The sequence below is a fragment of the Ovis canadensis genome, chromosome 18, assembly GCF_042477335.2.
Source record: "Ovis canadensis isolate MfBH-ARS-UI-01 breed Bighorn chromosome 18, ARS-UI_OviCan_v2, whole genome shotgun sequence".
Lineage (NCBI taxonomy): Eukaryota > Metazoa > Chordata > Mammalia > Artiodactyla > Bovidae > Ovis > Ovis canadensis.
This window is the reverse complement of record NC_091262.1, coordinates 28,907,802-28,924,077: the sequence shown is the minus strand read 5'-3', so window position 1 is coordinate 28,924,077 and position 16,276 is coordinate 28,907,802. Positions and strand designations below refer to the sequence as shown.

The window sequence follows — 16,276 nt, the reverse complement described above, 5'->3', positions numbered from 1 at the left end:
AGAAAACAAAAAGCCTGAAGCCACCAAACTACTACTATGGGTTTCTTAAATCCCTCAACTGGTAAAACAGATTATAAACGGTTAAAAACCCTTTATCAGGAAAAATGGCCACTGTGTTTAAACAGCTCTTTTTCCAAAGCAACTTCTTTCCTTCTTCTGTTCATTCATTTCTCTTCCTGCCCCACCCCCGCAACTCTTCACACATAGCTACAGTAAAGGGGTTTTTCGAAATTTAGAAGGAACTGCAAAAACAATCAAACGATAAAAACAAAACAGGCTTCTTACCTACGAGAGTCTGGGGGCGAGCATGGAGATAGGTCCTCTATCTCTGGGAAGAGGTGGTGGTCTCAAAGTGTGAACTCAACTGACCTTGAACGACGTCAAGAGTCAAAACCCAGTCCAACTTCAGTTTAAGCCTCAGCCTCAACCCCCAATAAGAAATTCTATGAGGCTGGTCTCTTTCCACCGAGCACAAGTGGCTTCTCTTTGCTCTCTCTGGACACGGTTACCCGCAGACGGAACAGGGCTGCTGCTGTGTGAGCAATCTGCTCGCTGCAGCTGCTTCACCGAGATAAGCAGACACGTCTGCCCTGTGACAGCGCGGCAGACCAGGCTCGGGCGGAAATCCTGTATCCTAGGTCCTGCGCGGTGCGGGGTCCCCAGTTCCCAGACGGCTGGCTGCCCAAGAGCCACCGGCAATGGGACAGGAGGCCTGCTCCTCAGGCAGGAAAAGCAGGGCGTTCCCTTCCCCCCAGCCTTCACCAATGACCTAATGCCACCATGTGGGATGCTGGGCCATCGGCTTAGAAAGATACTGCCAGCTGTTCTGAAACCACCCTGACTCTAAATGTGCTCAGGACACAGACTAGGATGGTGGGCAAAGAAAGGGAGTTTCAGGTGTGTAAATAAAACACACTTTGTCGACACTGTGTGTCACAGTTCTCGAGAAAAAGGACTAAGACACGTCACTCAAAACATCTGCTCCATTCCTTTATCATTTTGGAGCACCTGGGATCTCGGAACTGTTTTCCAGGTTAGGAAACTTGCAGCTGCTCCAGTGGGACAGACAGAGCATTCGTAGGTTCTGAGCTATCAAGCCAGGGCTCTGGAATACAGGAAGCAAAATCTGTCCCAGTCTGACATGACGTGTCTCTCCGGATGGTGTTGACTGGTAGCCTGGCAACCAACCCAGTGAACAGACCCAGTGAACACACAGCCTCCAAATAGCAGTGACACTTGTATTTTTACCAGCACATCCCAGAGACTCTGAAGGGAGTCTATCCCTCAAACGGTTGCTTGTGTACTCTGTGTGGCTTACCTGTCTCTGGTGCAGGTCCCTGGACAGGCAGAATAATCTCTGGCTCCTCGCTTCCAGCAAAGCACTGCTCAAGGCTCCCAGAGGCTTCTCTGCCACCACTGTCCACGGGCGGGGTCTCTGCAGGCTGCAGGGGGCTCGTCTCCCCGGCGGAAGCACGCGCTGTGGGCTTCGTCCCTGGGACCGCACTGGGAGGCCTGGGCAGTGACCCGTGCGCGGGAGCCCCCTCTGTCATCAGTGCTCCGGAGGCCTTTATGACGGAATCCACGATGCGGCTGGCAGCCTCCTCGATGGAGTCGGCACCCTCGGGCCGATGCAGGGCTTTGGTGGAGATAGTGCAAGGCAGAGCGGGGGCACCCCTTGCCTCACCTGAGGGCCCCGTCTCTGGGGGGCGTTCTCCACCCGCAGGCTGAGGAGGGTCGCGATGCGCCTGACTGTCCCCCTGGGCCTCCTGCAGGCCAACAGAGCCACAGTCTGCTCCCTCCAGCTTCTTCTCCCCACCGGGAGGCGCCACCAGCTCTGGGGGTGCAGTGCCCTGGGGGTCAGTCACGCCTGCGGCTGGTGAAGCTCCAGGCAAATCCAGGATCGTATTCTCCTCCTGGCAGGACGAGGCGTCTGGGGCGTTGTGAGATATATCCTTCGTCCTGGCCCCGAAGGCTTCTTGTAGACCACGGACCCGGTCACCGTCCAGCACTGCATCTCCACTCACCTCACACCCAGCGCTCTTCCCCAGGGACGGGGTGTTTTCCACCTCAACATCTGGAGCCGAGGAAGCTGGACTGCAGTTCGGCGCCTTGGACCCACCTGCTAACAGACTTGGTGCTGGAGCTGAGCTGCTCGGCTCTGCACCTGGGGCGTCCTGGCTGGAGTCTGCAGCCAGACCGGCTCCTGGTGGCACCAGGCTCTGTGCGGCCCCACCTCCTGTCGGCCGGGAGGCTGCTGGGGCCACTTCCTTGTTGGGTTTAGCTTCTGCGTGAAGACGGGCCAAGGGTGTGCCCAGGGAGTTGCCGGGCTGCAGCGCTCTGTCCTCTGCCCCAGCTGCTGTGCCGGGCTCTTCGGGGACCCCTGGGGCCTCTGGCACAGGAGGCGGTGGTCTGCACTCCTCCTGCGATGCTTCTGAGCAGAGAGCGCCATCCTCAGTGGTGGGACAGGTCCGGGCTTTGCCCTCGCCTCCGGGGCCCTCAGGGACCACCTGAGTTCCTCCTCCTTCAGTCGCAGTGGCCTGACCCCCAGGAAGCAGGGCGGAGGCGGTGGCCCCCTTGACGGCCGGGGCTTCGGGGGCCGCTGAGGGGGAGGGGCACTCCTGCGCCCCAGTGAGTCCTCCGGGGCCGGTGTTCCCCATGCCGGGTGGTGGGTCTAGGGCCGCGGGGAGTGGGCCCAGGCCCTCCGCGCCGCCTTCTGGAGGCTGCTCCTCCGGACGTCTCGCGTCTCCGTTAGGCCCATCTCCACCACCTGTGTGTGGTTGGAGGGCTGCTCTTCCCTTTTCACTCTGGGAGGGGACGAGCAAGAGTGCGTCATCCTTGGTTACTGATTCACTGCCGGGACTGCCTGCCAGAGAGACAGTCCCGCCTGGTGTCACAGCCGGGCATGACACCCCTTCTTTCTCAGCCTTGGGGGGAGCGGCCTGCAGGTGTGGAACCACCTCAGCCGGATCTGCTGACGAGCGCTCCGCTTTCAGATCTTCTCCTTGGCTTTCTTTATCTGAAACTTGGAGAGGAGAAGCACCCACATGTTCCGGGGTGTCTGGGGTGTTCTGGGTGGAGTTGGCCAGCGGGCCGCTCGGGCAGCTGACAGTGGGCGGGCGCCGTGTGCTGAGCTGTTCTGTGGTCATGCTCTCAGGCTGGGGGGCCGTGTCGTCACGGTGTTCTGCAAGCGACACGCCACCAGACGTCCCTGTGCTTGGCTGACACCCAGGGGCTGTGCAAAGTTTATCACTCCCAGCTGTGGAGCAGATGGGTGATTCGCTGTCTTGGCTGTGAACACTAGATGACTCCACTTCTGATTTTGGGGTAGGCGTCACATCTTTGTGAGGCCCGGACAAGGTTAAATCAGAGGGCGACCCTGGTGCACACACGCTGGCTAAGGGAGTGTTGGGTCGGAGCCCTTCTGAAACCTCGTTGTCTGCAGCAGCTGGAATTAACTGAGGGTTCTGGACTCCTGAAGTGTGACTCTCTGTACAGCTTTTAGAAATTTCGGTTTCTGCAGTTTGGTCAATGGCAGCTTTGCCATTACTAATTGCAAGGATCGATTCTGCAGGTTTGTCAGCATCCAGGGGACTGGCGGCCAAGACACCGTCTGGAAGGCTGGCTCCATCCACAGGCTCGTCTGTGACTTTTCCGGCAGAGGCTCCAGCCGTGCTGATACTGGGGTCCTCAAACTGTCTCTTCATACTCTCTTCCACTTCAAGCATGTTCCCCTCAATGGCAGCATTGGGGTGCACGAGGCCATGTTCCCTTTCTCCTGTAGCCTCGGGGGCACTGGCACCTGCTGGTGAAGCGACCACCAGCCTGCCTCCAGGGCAGGCCTGGGCCAGGGCCCCCTGCAGGACGCTGCCTGTGGACCCCACGTCGGGGGCCACCGCCAAAGACATAGTTCCTTCATCTCTGACTCCACAGGACGGAAGGCCTTCTGGGTCCTCTCCTCTGCCATCGGGCACGCTTGGAACGCAGCTGTCGGGAGCAGACGCCGCCCCAGGGTCTGTGACAGGTGCTGGCCCCACCTCACCTCCTGTTCTCGCCACACCTGTGCTCTTCTTCCTGCAGGAAGGGTCTGCATCCTCCTCCTCGGCCACGCCGGACACATCACAGGAGCTCTCAGTCTGCCCCACGGTGCTCCCCCGGCAGCGCTGACAGCTCTCAGCAGCTTCAGGAGAGGCAAGCTGCTGGCTGGGTGTGGGCTCTGACGCTCGGGGAAGAAAGTGACAATCTGCATCCTGGTCACGGGGGGGACCTGAAGGTTCCTGTGCTGTCACCGCTGAGGGCATGAGACTGTCCATCTGCTTGAGGCTTGTTTTCTAGGAGAAAATGGAAGATGTTTTTTAAAAAACTGACCATGAGAAAAGATGTCACTGACATCTGTAAGCGAAAATTCTGTGGGAGACAAGTCACTAGCATTCTAGCCCTTCTAAAGTCACAGGATGAGCCAACCTAAATAAATGCCAATAAATGCTCTCTCGGCCCTGACCTCAGTTTCCTGATAGCTGCATAATCACTAGAATGATAAAGATGCCAAGAAAATACAATATGGCTATTTTCTATATTATCGACTTTAGAAAGGAGATTAAAACTGAGCCTCAAGAAACCTTATTTTAAAACAGCACAGTTGAAAAAGCTACCTTTTATAGGGCCTTTAGAGGGGCAGAGGCAGCTTCCTTCCTGCCTTGTATATACAAGTAAAAACAAATCCTGACCAGTCTGGTAAACTCTCTCTTCAATCACAAGGAACAGACACATGCTCCCATGCCCGGAATTCTTACCTAAGAGTTACACAGCATCCCTCAATCTCCAAAACAGGCTCTGTTCAATCCAGGTTAACTATTTCAGTTATGGGGCTATGATAATTTCAAAAGAGTGGCATGATTCAATTCTTTCTTTCACTTCTGATAAAGAGTTCCTCTGTTCCTCTACTACTGAATATTAAACAAATAACAAACGAGCAAGAGGGAGTTTTCCATTATTCTTAGATGGTACTGTGCTTTGAGGATATTTTGTAGGTCATCTCAAAAATAGGCCTTTGCAGCTTGAGAAACAGACGCAGCCAACTATATGGGAATGGTCAGAACAGTCGTGGCTAATAGCCTGGTGCGGAGCGCTATGCTGTCACATATTCCAAACGCTAACAGTGAAGACTACAGTGAAGTCGGAAAAAGATGTTTATAATGTTTTAGAAGATAAATAAAAGTTAATCTAAAGTTAAAATTATGTAAAAACCACAAGCACATGTTAGACGAAGCTTAGGAAAAAAATGGAGAGAAACAAAACACGTCTGATCGTTAGAGAGGGTTTACCTCTGTATCAAAGTTTCAGGAACCCTTAGAATGACACTGTTTTTTGAATCCGTGGTTTTCTCTCCTTATTTATTTTTCGGCCGCACTGCACAGCCTGCGGGATTCCCGGCTTCCTGATCACAGACTGAAGCCAGGCCACAGCTGAGAAAGCCTGAAATCCTGACCACTAAGCCACGAGGGAGCTCCCAGAACTATTTTCTGAAACGCCTGGTTCGCTCCTCACTCATCGTTTGCTCTGTTAGGATAATCTCTCGCACACACCATGTGCTGCCGTCTCACTCCTCCAGCCACTCGGCCCCTGTGCCTCCAGCCCTGGATCATCACCTGCTCCTGTCTGGGTGCTGGGTCGCACGTGAAAGTTCACATGTCCAAGTGTTAAACACGTCAAGCTCACTCAGATCCTTCTAATAAGACAGTACGAGAAAAACAGGTTTGCACTGAACTGCCGTGCTACACTTCTTTACGAGAACTCAAAATCGCTTGCTTCCTCCCTCCTGAGATGGTGACCAACTCCAGAGAATTATGAAAACGGGTCACTGAATTTAACAAAGGGTGAACATGACAGAATGGGGATTTGGAGGAAAAAAGGGGTATGGCTTGAAAGATTTTAGATGCTCCTAACACATGTATCTTCTCACAGTTCTAATTTCTCATGGTTTCTAGGAAACTATTTCCACATCTTGTGGGTAGCTTTGGCATCTGGAAACTGCTATTTCTGAATGGACTACCATTCACCCAGTAGAAGAGCTCTAAAGAAAACCTGAGTTTTCAGCCATCTCCACAGAGGAAAGTAAAATGACACCTAGTTTGGAATAAACGCAACCCGGAGAGGCAGAGGCAAGTGCGTCTACAACCCTGCCATGAAGTGTCTTGGCCCGCTGGTCTCTGAAATAAGGTCTGCTCCCAGAGAAGACTCTGGCAGTGAGCTGACCCCAGATGACCTTAAATGAAATTACTGCCAAGATTTTTCCAAATCAAATCAACTCTGAAATAAAATGGGTGGAAAAATTATCTAAACTTAGCCTTTTAGATGTTACGGCCAAGAGAGATGGATCCACATGACGTGTATATTATCCATAATAAATGCCACCAGGGAGTCTGTAATGTTTTTATGTCTGGCAACAACTTTATCTTGAAGGCTTGAGTGGATTATAAAAATCTTTATTTTTTTTAGTGATCTTTTTATGCACAACTATCAATTTAAATATAGCAACGTGGTCATCACTCATTGAAAGAGTTGAGGAAAGACTTTCTTAGGAAATTTGGTTCCTGTTCTTTAGCAACAATCTCAGAAACAGTTTAGCTCATTTTGTTTTATAAAGTTAAACCAACAAATTTACAGTGTTAAACAAATTTCCTTTTAAGCCAGAAAATGCTAGCTCTAGCTGTTGCTCGGTTCTCTGTCTCGGTTCTGTGTGTGTGTGTCTCTCATTATTTTAAAAGCCTGGCAAAACCCAATGAAGAATTTTCCCAGTCTCCTCTTGTTACTACCCCAGTGCTAAGCTCTATTGCTATAAATGCTGACTTCAAATGCAGCTAAAACTGCTCCACAGGTTTCATGATCTCTGAGGGACGCACGGCCATGTTCTAATTATGGCAAAGCTCACTGGGGGAAGGGGTGAGGGTACCAAAGACTCAAAATGGAAATTTTCTTCCTCACCATTAGCTGCTGTTGGATGTTCATAAGTTTAAAAATATGTCCAGTGCAACTGTCTCCAGGTAGTGGGGGCTCCTGGTGTGGTTCAGACTCGGAGGTTAGCATATAGACGTCCAGCTCCCGGTGATGCCTCACAGAACAGTCTCCGTAAGGGATTTCATAGGACAAACTGCTCCAGGAGTCTGGTTCTCCAGCATCCTCCCTGGAAAGAAGCAAATGCTGGTTAAGGGCACATACGCATCTGTGTGCTCAGTCACTCAGCTGTGTCTGAGTCTCTGCAATCCCAGAGACTACAGCCTGCCAGGCTCCTCTGTCCGTGGAGTTCGCCAGGCAAGAACACTGGAGTGGGTTGCCCTTTTCTTCTCCAGGGGATCTTCTAGACCCAGGGATTGAACCCACATCTCTTAGGTCTCCTGCGCTGGCAGGCAGGTTCTTCACTATTAGCGCCACGTGGGAAATTCCAATACATATGTATATTCTCTATATAAAACACGCGAATACACTGTAATATATATATATATAAATATATAAAAACATACTAATGTAATATACACATATAGTCAGCCTCTCAGGCATAGGTTAAATTCTCTAACTCTTATGTAAACTTTCTAACCTCACTGCTCTTTGAGGCTCTGCTCCAGAAAGTTGGTTTGCACAGTTCCCAGGTAATTCAGACACGTAACTTCAAAAGAAGTCACAAATGGGCTAAATGGAAAATGCAGGATTCCTTCCTAAGGATGTTCTTTGATGAAGATAAAGAGAAGACTGGGATCTGAGAGAGTTAATATTATGCTCACAAACAAACAATGAGGAACAATGTAAGGAGAATGGTTTTCCTCTGGTTTTCCAAAAAAGAAAAAAAGCAAGTCTTCCTAAGCATTTGTCTTAAAATGGGTTACAGCATATGCTAATTGTGGTCAATTTTACTTAGAAGGGAAGAAATTAATCGCTCCAATCTATGCAAGGTCAGTCCAATTTTTGTTAAAAACAAGTGGAGGATGTATCCTCAAAATTCTCAAAGTCAAAACTATATAGAGAAAAATACTATGTCTTATCATACTACACTTGTCAATATAATTATCAAATTCTATTTTGAATAAAGCAGTTGGTTCCAATAACATAAATTAAAACTTTTTAAATTTAAAAGATGACCAACTCAGCTCAACTCAAATCACTGCAGATAAATCAATATTCAAATAAAGCCGAAAAAGGAATAGGTAAGACAAAAGGCATTTCTGGGATAGACCTCAAAACATGAAATCTCTTTACATAGTTCCAATAAACCAGTATGTTGACAAAAGTGTCCCAGAGGTTCTGGAAGAAGGCAGAGAGTGGTGTTGGGGATCACCATCATGCTTTAGACAGGAAGAAACGAATGAATTAAGACATGTCACTACTGACAAACATGAGACGGAAACATTACTTCAACTGTCAATCCAGTGTTTCGTCCGCTAAATCATACCTGTCCGTCCTTAACAATTCACCAGGGAATACGTGGAATTTGAAAACTAAAACCATGTTACAGTAGAAAATCTGTAACAAACTGGAGAGCCATATACTGGCTGAAGGTGACAATTAAGGCTGTTCCAGAAGAAAACTATTACAATTTCCATACTCAAGCAAGACTCCTAGCAGTTGCTTAAAATATGCCATCCTAAATATCTTACACATTTACCAAGTAAGAGTGTTAGTACGTCCAACTCTTTGAGACTCCAAGGACTGTAGCCCGCAAGGCTCCTCTGTCCGTGGGATTTTCCAGGTGATAATACTGAGGTGGGTTGCCATGCCCTTCTCTAGGGGAACCTTCCCGACCCGGGGATCGAACCTGTGTCTCTTGCGTCTCCTGTATCGGCAGGCAGGCTCTTCACCACTGCACCACCCAGGCTGAGGTGACAGTGTCACTAGCCCTGCGTAACTCAGGCCTGACGGGCATACCTGCTTACTCAGATTACCACATACAGCCTTGCTCCGATCAGGAAAAAAAAAAATCCTTGAAAACACAACTTAACTTATACAGTGCCATACGGTGTGAATCAAACACACAGCAAGCCAAGAGGGGGCTGCTGGCCAAGGCAGAGGCAATTAAACAGCGATACAGTCCATTCCTGGCAAAACGGCATTTTCTACCAACCATGCCACTGTTAATTCTCAAACTGCTTCTTTTGTAGTAAGGAAACCCTGGGACATTCCCTGCTAGAACCACAGTCTGCTTGCCTCCCACCTCTCCCACGCTCTCCTGCCAGAGGAGCGCACACCGGCTGCCATCAGCGCTAACCCTACCATCTCCCAGTTCATCAGCCACGCGGACTGCTGCTGCTTTTGCGCCCACCTGGAAACCAAGTACTAGTAAGTGCAATTACCCTCCCACTGGCTTCCATGAATATGTGCTGCTGTGGACACTCTTCAAGCTCGCCTAGCCTGTCCGTCTGGGTCAACCCCACCACCCAGCAAGTATTTACATGCCAGTACTCTCTGGGCCGGTCAACCGACCCCAAATCCTTGTCCCACCTGTGGGAGTCTGTGGACTTAGCAAGGGAGATAGGAGCAATCAAGATAAAACACCCAGTGTTCTGGAGACAGCAGGGGTGGTGGAAAAAATGAAGCAGAGATGGGTTTGCAGTTTTAAATGTGGTGGGTCAGGGAGAACCTCAGTGAAGCGACCCTGAGGCCAACACGTTTCCTGTTCTGCACTCGGCACTGTATAAAACCTTTACTGGATCCACAAATAAAATCCAGCAAGGCTCCGTGTAGGTGTGCTACAGCGTTAAGGACAAATGTTACTAAGAAGTGGACACGACCTAACCAAGCCAGTAACTAGAGGGCCATCTGATTAATTAAAGAAAATATCTGCACCTGTGTGCTAGCCTTATAAGGGAAAGCCACTCAGTTGCATCTGACTCTTTGCAACCCCACAGACTGTAGCCGGTCAGGCTCCTCTGTCCAGGGAATTTTCCAGGCAAGAATACTTGGGTAGCCATTTCCTCCTCCAGGGGATCTCTCCAACCCAGGGATCAAACCCATGACTCCTGAGTCTCTCCTGCATTGGCAGGTGGATTCTTTGTACCACTGAGCCACTAGGGAAGCCCTACAGCCTATTCTGTAGTCATTAACTATAACTCAAGTAACAGTTCAGTAACACTAAAATCTATATTCAGCAATATAAAAAAGGCAAAAAGCGTTGAGTATAAACAGTGAAGTGCACAAATTAAAACAGTGTTACAGTGGTTGGGTCATAGGTTTATTTCTTCTCCGGGATTTTTGTTTTACTTTTTCTTTCCTTTTTACTTTTGGCTGCGCTGGGTCTTCGCTGCTTTTGCATGGGCTCCCTGTAGCCGTGGTGCACAGGTTTCTCACGGTGGTGGTGTCTCCTGTTGCAGGGCACAGGCTCGAGGCGCAAAAACGACTCCAGCAGTGAGGGCCCCTGGGCTCCAGGGCGAGGACCAGCACGGCATGCGGGCTTAGCTGCTCCGTGGCCTGTGGGATCTTCCCAGACGAGGAACTGAACTTGCACCTCCTGTGCCCGTGGATTCTTATCCAATGAGTCACCAGGGAAGTCCTCCCCTCTAGGATTTTAGTTAATGTTGTAAGTAATTTTTTAAAGTCCCTATTCGGCCAGGCCTCACTGCTGCTCCGGATCACTTTTTACTCACGTGCATTAATCCATCCCCACAAGGGTTACCAAAATGTTCTGTAATTCCCTCAAAGACCCAACATTAACCTCATCTACTTCATCCTCAGGTGATCTTTTCTCTCTTCAGAGTGAGAAGCTCAAGGCCATGAGCTAACATGAACGAAGTCCACATTAAACACATCTGCCCAGCTCTTCTAACTTCAGGGCACCTCTCTCAACAGTGGGTTTGCCCTGTTGCCCTATCAACTGCCCTCTGGTAACCAATTCAGGCATCGCCCCCTGGACGCCCGTAGCTTCCCACCTGTTCCTGGAACAGTTCCTTCCCCATCTGCCTGCAAGTGCCACGAACACCCCAGCAGACAACGGAGCAGAGGAGAGAAAGCAGCAGAGTGGGTGCGCCAGCAGCAGTCTCGACCCCCCTGCACCAGCCCCCAGGGGACATCTGACACTGTCTGCAGGCGTTTCTCACTGTCCCCCCTGGGGGTGCGGCGGCTGCCCTCCGAGGCACGGGACCACGCCCTATGGTACAACACAGAGTCATCAGACCCCAAACTACCAGTAATGCTGGCGTTGAGAATCACCGCTGTAACCCCTCTAATCTGCACACAACGCCCACCGCTGTTCCTTCCCTTCTGCCTCCCCACTGGCCCTTTAAACAATTAAAGGCTTTGCCATTTGGAGCCTATTCTCTCCCTTGGCAGCTTGCCTGGTGGCACAGTGGTAAAGAATCCAGCTCGTTCGATCCTTGAGTTGGGAAGATCCACCGGAGGAGGAAGTGGCAACGTACTGCCTGGAAAATTCCGTGGGCAGAGGAGCCTGGTGGGCTACAGTCGGCTGCTGCTGCGTCGCTTCAGTCGTGTCCGACTCTGTGCGACCCCATAGATGGCAGCCCACCAGGCTCCCCTGTCCCTGGGATCCTCCAGGCAAGAACACGGGAGTGGGTTGCCATTTCCTCCTCCAATGCGTGAAAGTGAAAAGTGAAAGCGAAGTTGCTCAGTCGTGCCCGACTCTTCATGACCCCATGGACTGCAGCCTTCCAGGCTCCTCCGTCCATGGGATTTTCCAGGCAAGAGTCGGGCTACAGTCTATGGGGTCGCAAAAGAGCCCGGCAGACTCAAACACCACCACCATCGCCTCCCCTATGGCTTCTAAGACTTCTGTCATGGGTCTCCATTGACAAAATAAACCCCCAAATCCAGTGGCTTTTTCCCCACTGAGTCTGGGTTTCATAGAATCTAAAAATGGTGACCTGATTCTTCTTTTAAAAACTTTTTCTCACCTGATGCCCTTAAGAACCCTCCTATTCATCCACTGTTTTCTCTGGCTTTTTCTTTCTCTTCTCACACCTTAGTTGAACACATGTCAACTTCCTGAACTTGGGCTTCTACTAAATGGCAGGCACTTTGCTAGACACCAGGGCTACCAGGATAAGCATGATATCTTTCTCAAGGATAAACAAATACCATTCTAAGGTCAAACATGGGATTCCTGTCCGGTGACCACAATGTGGCATATGCTGTTACTGCCACCTCTGTGGAAACAAAAAGCAGAAAGAATCTCATGGGAGTTTTACCCCTGTGTGGCATATTATGCCCTAAATACATTTAACTGACTTTACAATGCTGTTACTTGTAATAATAAAATCATTTTAATGTATTACTAAGGAGGAAAATAATGGTTTTGAGTTAAATTATGACGCAAGCTAGAAAAATACATATTTCAACAGAGATAACACAGAGTATAAACACAGTCACTGTTGCTGTAAATACTGGTAGGGGTGGTACAAACAGTTCAAATAAACAAATGGTCCCAACATCATCTGCTTAACTTCATGTGGACACTGGCCTGGGAGCCCCTAGTCTTCAACACACGGGCACCAGACGCACATGAAAAGGCCAGCTCAGAGGCTTGAGATAAACTGCAACAAGTCACCCGAGACACTGGTTTTCCCACTTCTATGTAGTTGAAGAGTTTCACACAGAAACACATGCAGAAACAGAGCTGCTCTACTGATGGGGCCAAGAGTGGGCAGGAAAGGCAGAGCCCAGGCCTCCCCGGCCGCTGTCCTGCCGAGTTGGGCTGGAGGTTCCCTCCCCACGCTCTCAGTTCTGAGGGACAGGCTTTCTTCCCAGTTTAAGTTCACTTCCTTTGCTCATAGAGTAACTACTCCCTGTTCTCCTGATTAGAAGCCCTCTCTATGCCTATTGTTGGTAATTGACTTGACCCTTGGCTTGCACTGACATTCTGGCCACGGAGAAGTGTGTGTGTGCCTGAAACCCCATGGACTGTAGCCCGCCACACTCCTCTGTCCATGGGATTCCCCAGCAAGAATACTGAAGTGGGTTGCTGTTTCCTTCTCCAGGGGGACCTTCCTGACCCAGGGATGGAACCCAAGTCTCCTTCGCCTCCTGCCCTGGCAGGTGGGATTCTGCAGCGGTGACTCAGTCACCCGACCCTTGGCCTTGTATTTCTGCTGTGAAGAAGGATACGCCTGGGTATCTAAAATTTACCTCAGAAACACACACCAGGATGTTATGCCATCAAGTCTGGCAGGACAGGAAGGCACACCCGCAAATTCATTAGAATTTCTGGTTATTTCAGCTGGTGGATTAAGAGGCGCCAGAGCCTCAGATGAGGCTTTGAGAGGAAAAATAAACAAATAAATAAAAATGAGAGAAAGAAGATCTGTAGATGAAGGCGTGTAAACGCTGCAGGGAGAGGGGAGCATGATGGATCTCCACGACCTCTCCGTTTTCACCCCGTGAGGACACCACCACCACGAGCCAAGCAAAGGGCGCTTAACTACCAGTGGCGTGAGCGGCACAGTGCAGGCGGTACTTCCTTACGACAGCGTCACAGGCTACTGTGGGTCTCAGAGAACCTCTCGCTGGGTTACACTCAACCACGCCCCAGAACAGACTTCAAGACATAAAGGACTGACGCCGTGAATATGGGAAACTTTCAAGCATTTGTTAATATATATCCTTTCAAGCATCCTGTTAATATATTGTTTTCAGACCATTCTTGGGCACCCTGAGTTTTATCTGGAGAGTCCAGCTCGACTCCCAGAGCGGTCTCCCACCGCTAAGAGCTGAAAGATCTCTCGTGTTGTCCTACAACTTCTCCACTCCCTGTAACCGCTAAGGAAGGCCAGGACCTCCCGTCTTCTGACTGGCCGGGTCGCACTGCCCTGTTCCATCTCCCGACACATGGCCCGTGCTCCAATATTTGTTGGGATTTCACTCCAGGGCAGAAAAGTAGGGATATACTTTGTAAACAAATGGTTTGGGATCACTAAGAACACACTCTTTCTGAAGGGACAGATAAATCATTGCTTCAAAGGATAAAATGCTATCCATCTATTGGTGTGTGTATGCTAAGTTGCTTCAGTCATGTCCAACTCTTTGTGAACCCATGGACTGCAGCCTGCCAGGCTCCTCTGTCTGTGGGATTTCCCAGGCAAGAATTCTGGACGGGGTGGCCGTGTCATCTTCCCGGGGATCTTCGCGATCCAGGATCAAACCCACATCTGCACTGGCAGGAGGATTCTTTACCGCTGAGCTACGGGGAAGCCCCGGGACGTATGCATGAAGTACTCACTGAACACTGGGCCCTGCTCTCGTCCATAAGCAATGGGTGCAACCTCCATCACTCCTTCACTGCTGGATTATTCAACGACGTATCAAATGCTGAGCTGTGTCTACAGACATCACCTGATTTATTCTCCTAACTACCCTGTGAGGGAAGACTGGCAGCTGACGAAATTAAAAATGCTGAGCTGTGTCTACAGACATCACCTGATTTATTCTCCTAAGTACCCTGTAAAGTGCGGGAAGACTGGCAGCTGAGGAAACCAACACCATAAGAAATTTAATGACGTGCCTAACAGCCAGCTAAGCCGGAATTTGGGCTGACATTCTAAACCACCACAGAAAACTCTCTCTGCTGCCTAGTTTGCACCAATGAATCAAGCTAGCTATTTTTTAACATATGGACTTTGAGGGCTTAGCTTTGGAGAGATTTGAGTTCTGGATTACTATGCATTATGGACACAGAGTACAGTGTGTGCTCCGTGACTTTTCTGGACATTTTGCTCTGTCGCTTTCACTCTTGAGGGGCGACTTGGGCTCTCTTACTCCATGGTTCCATGACTTGTAGAATATCGTGTTCCTCTAATGGCCAAAGTTCTCCATTTTCAAGCTTCACTGCTTTCAAGATCCTGAAAAACGGTTTTCAACATCCTACCATGATACTAGTTGTGTATACATCAAGACCTAATACATCCCCAAGATAAGTGAAAAAAAAATAAGTTCACACTAGATTAACATCTAAGTATCTACTGATGTGATCAAGCTATTGATACTTCGTTGTTGATTCTTCTTAATCAGATTTAAGCCACCAACCTAATTCAACAAACTCTCAGGAATTAATTTTCAGATGCAATGTTAAGCAAAGTTCTTAATCTTAACTGCATTTCAGAATTACCTGGAGAGCTTTTAAAAATCCTAATGTCCAGTTCACACCTCACGCTAATAATAAAATAAAAGTCTCAAGGAGGCCTTGAGGCATCAATAGTTTTTAAAGGTTCCCAGGAGACTGTAATGTACAATTAGAATCCCCATGTGATTCTAATGTGCAGCTAAGGACACCACATAGGTGTTGATTCATTTAAAAAACAAAAGTATAGCTAAGGCTGTCAAGACTTCTATGAATACTGGCGTGTTAATATATCACACCAGTATAATATATCACCTAATCATACTATTCCCTGGAATTTATCCTACAGAAATAGTTTAACAGAGGTAAAAATTTGTAAGTAAAAAAAGAAGTTTACTGCAGCATTCATTAGTTAATTTCTGTTGGTTTTTAAGGTTAAAGTTAACATTCAACATTAAATGGTCTGAATACTCATGATAAACAAAATACTTTAGAGAGCCTCAAAAATAATTAGAAAGACCAGAGAAATAGGTAGAAGTATCATAAAGTGAAAATATATCAGAATACATAATGGAGTATCAGCTACAACTATTTAAGAAACTCCATGCAATGTGGAAGGTAGAATCTGACAATGAAATAAACTGGATATTTAAGAAACTCTGAGCAATGTGGAAGGTAATATCTGACAATGAAATAAACCTGTCTTCCGGTGGCAGCATTACGAATAATTTTGTTATGTTAACCTAATTGTTTAAAAAAGGCTGATTCTCCCTCCCTGGGATCTTCCTTGCTTCCGGCCTAAGTCACAAGACAGAGGCAGCTTAGTGCAAATGTCATTGAGACTGCTTTAAGGGAACATGGAGAAATTAACCATAACACAGAAGTCTCTGCTTGGACTCTGACACAGTCATATTTAATCCGTCCCCAGGACAACAACAGGCACTTTGAACAGATCCTCCGCCAAGAAGCAACCCAGATGGACTGACCTCTCCTTGCTCAATGCATCCTCTCTTGTTCAGCCCTCCTCTCTCCCCCAGATGACTTAGGTCAGCTAAGTGAGAGAGATTTCTATTTAAATATGACTTGGGTTGATCCACTGATTGCTCACAGAACTTACAGTCCTTTGCCTATTCCACAACAGCCATTGGCTTAATACCTACTTATTTCCTTTGTCTGGGCTTCCCTGGTGGTTCAGCTGGTAAACAATCCACCTGCAATGCAGGAAACCCT

The 16,276-nt window shown here is 48.7% G+C and overlaps 1 protein-coding gene across 12 annotated transcripts in view; it reads right to left on the bottom strand.

The window, feature by feature from the left end:
* AKAP13 (A-kinase anchoring protein 13) overlaps nt 1-16,276 on the bottom strand; it is a 320,574-nt gene that overhangs the window by 142,043 nt on the left and 162,255 nt on the right. For all 12 annotated transcript variants that reach the window (XM_069559264.1, XM_069559265.1, XM_069559267.1 and 9 more), the window contains exons 6-7: nt 6,982-7,180; nt 1,319-4,328 (exon numbers count right to left, since the gene is read on the bottom strand). In XM_069559264.1, the coding sequence (XP_069415365.1) occupies nt 1,319-4,328; nt 6,982-7,180 (3,209 nt within the window). The remainder of the gene's footprint in view (nt 1-1,318; nt 4,329-6,981; nt 7,181-16,276) is intronic.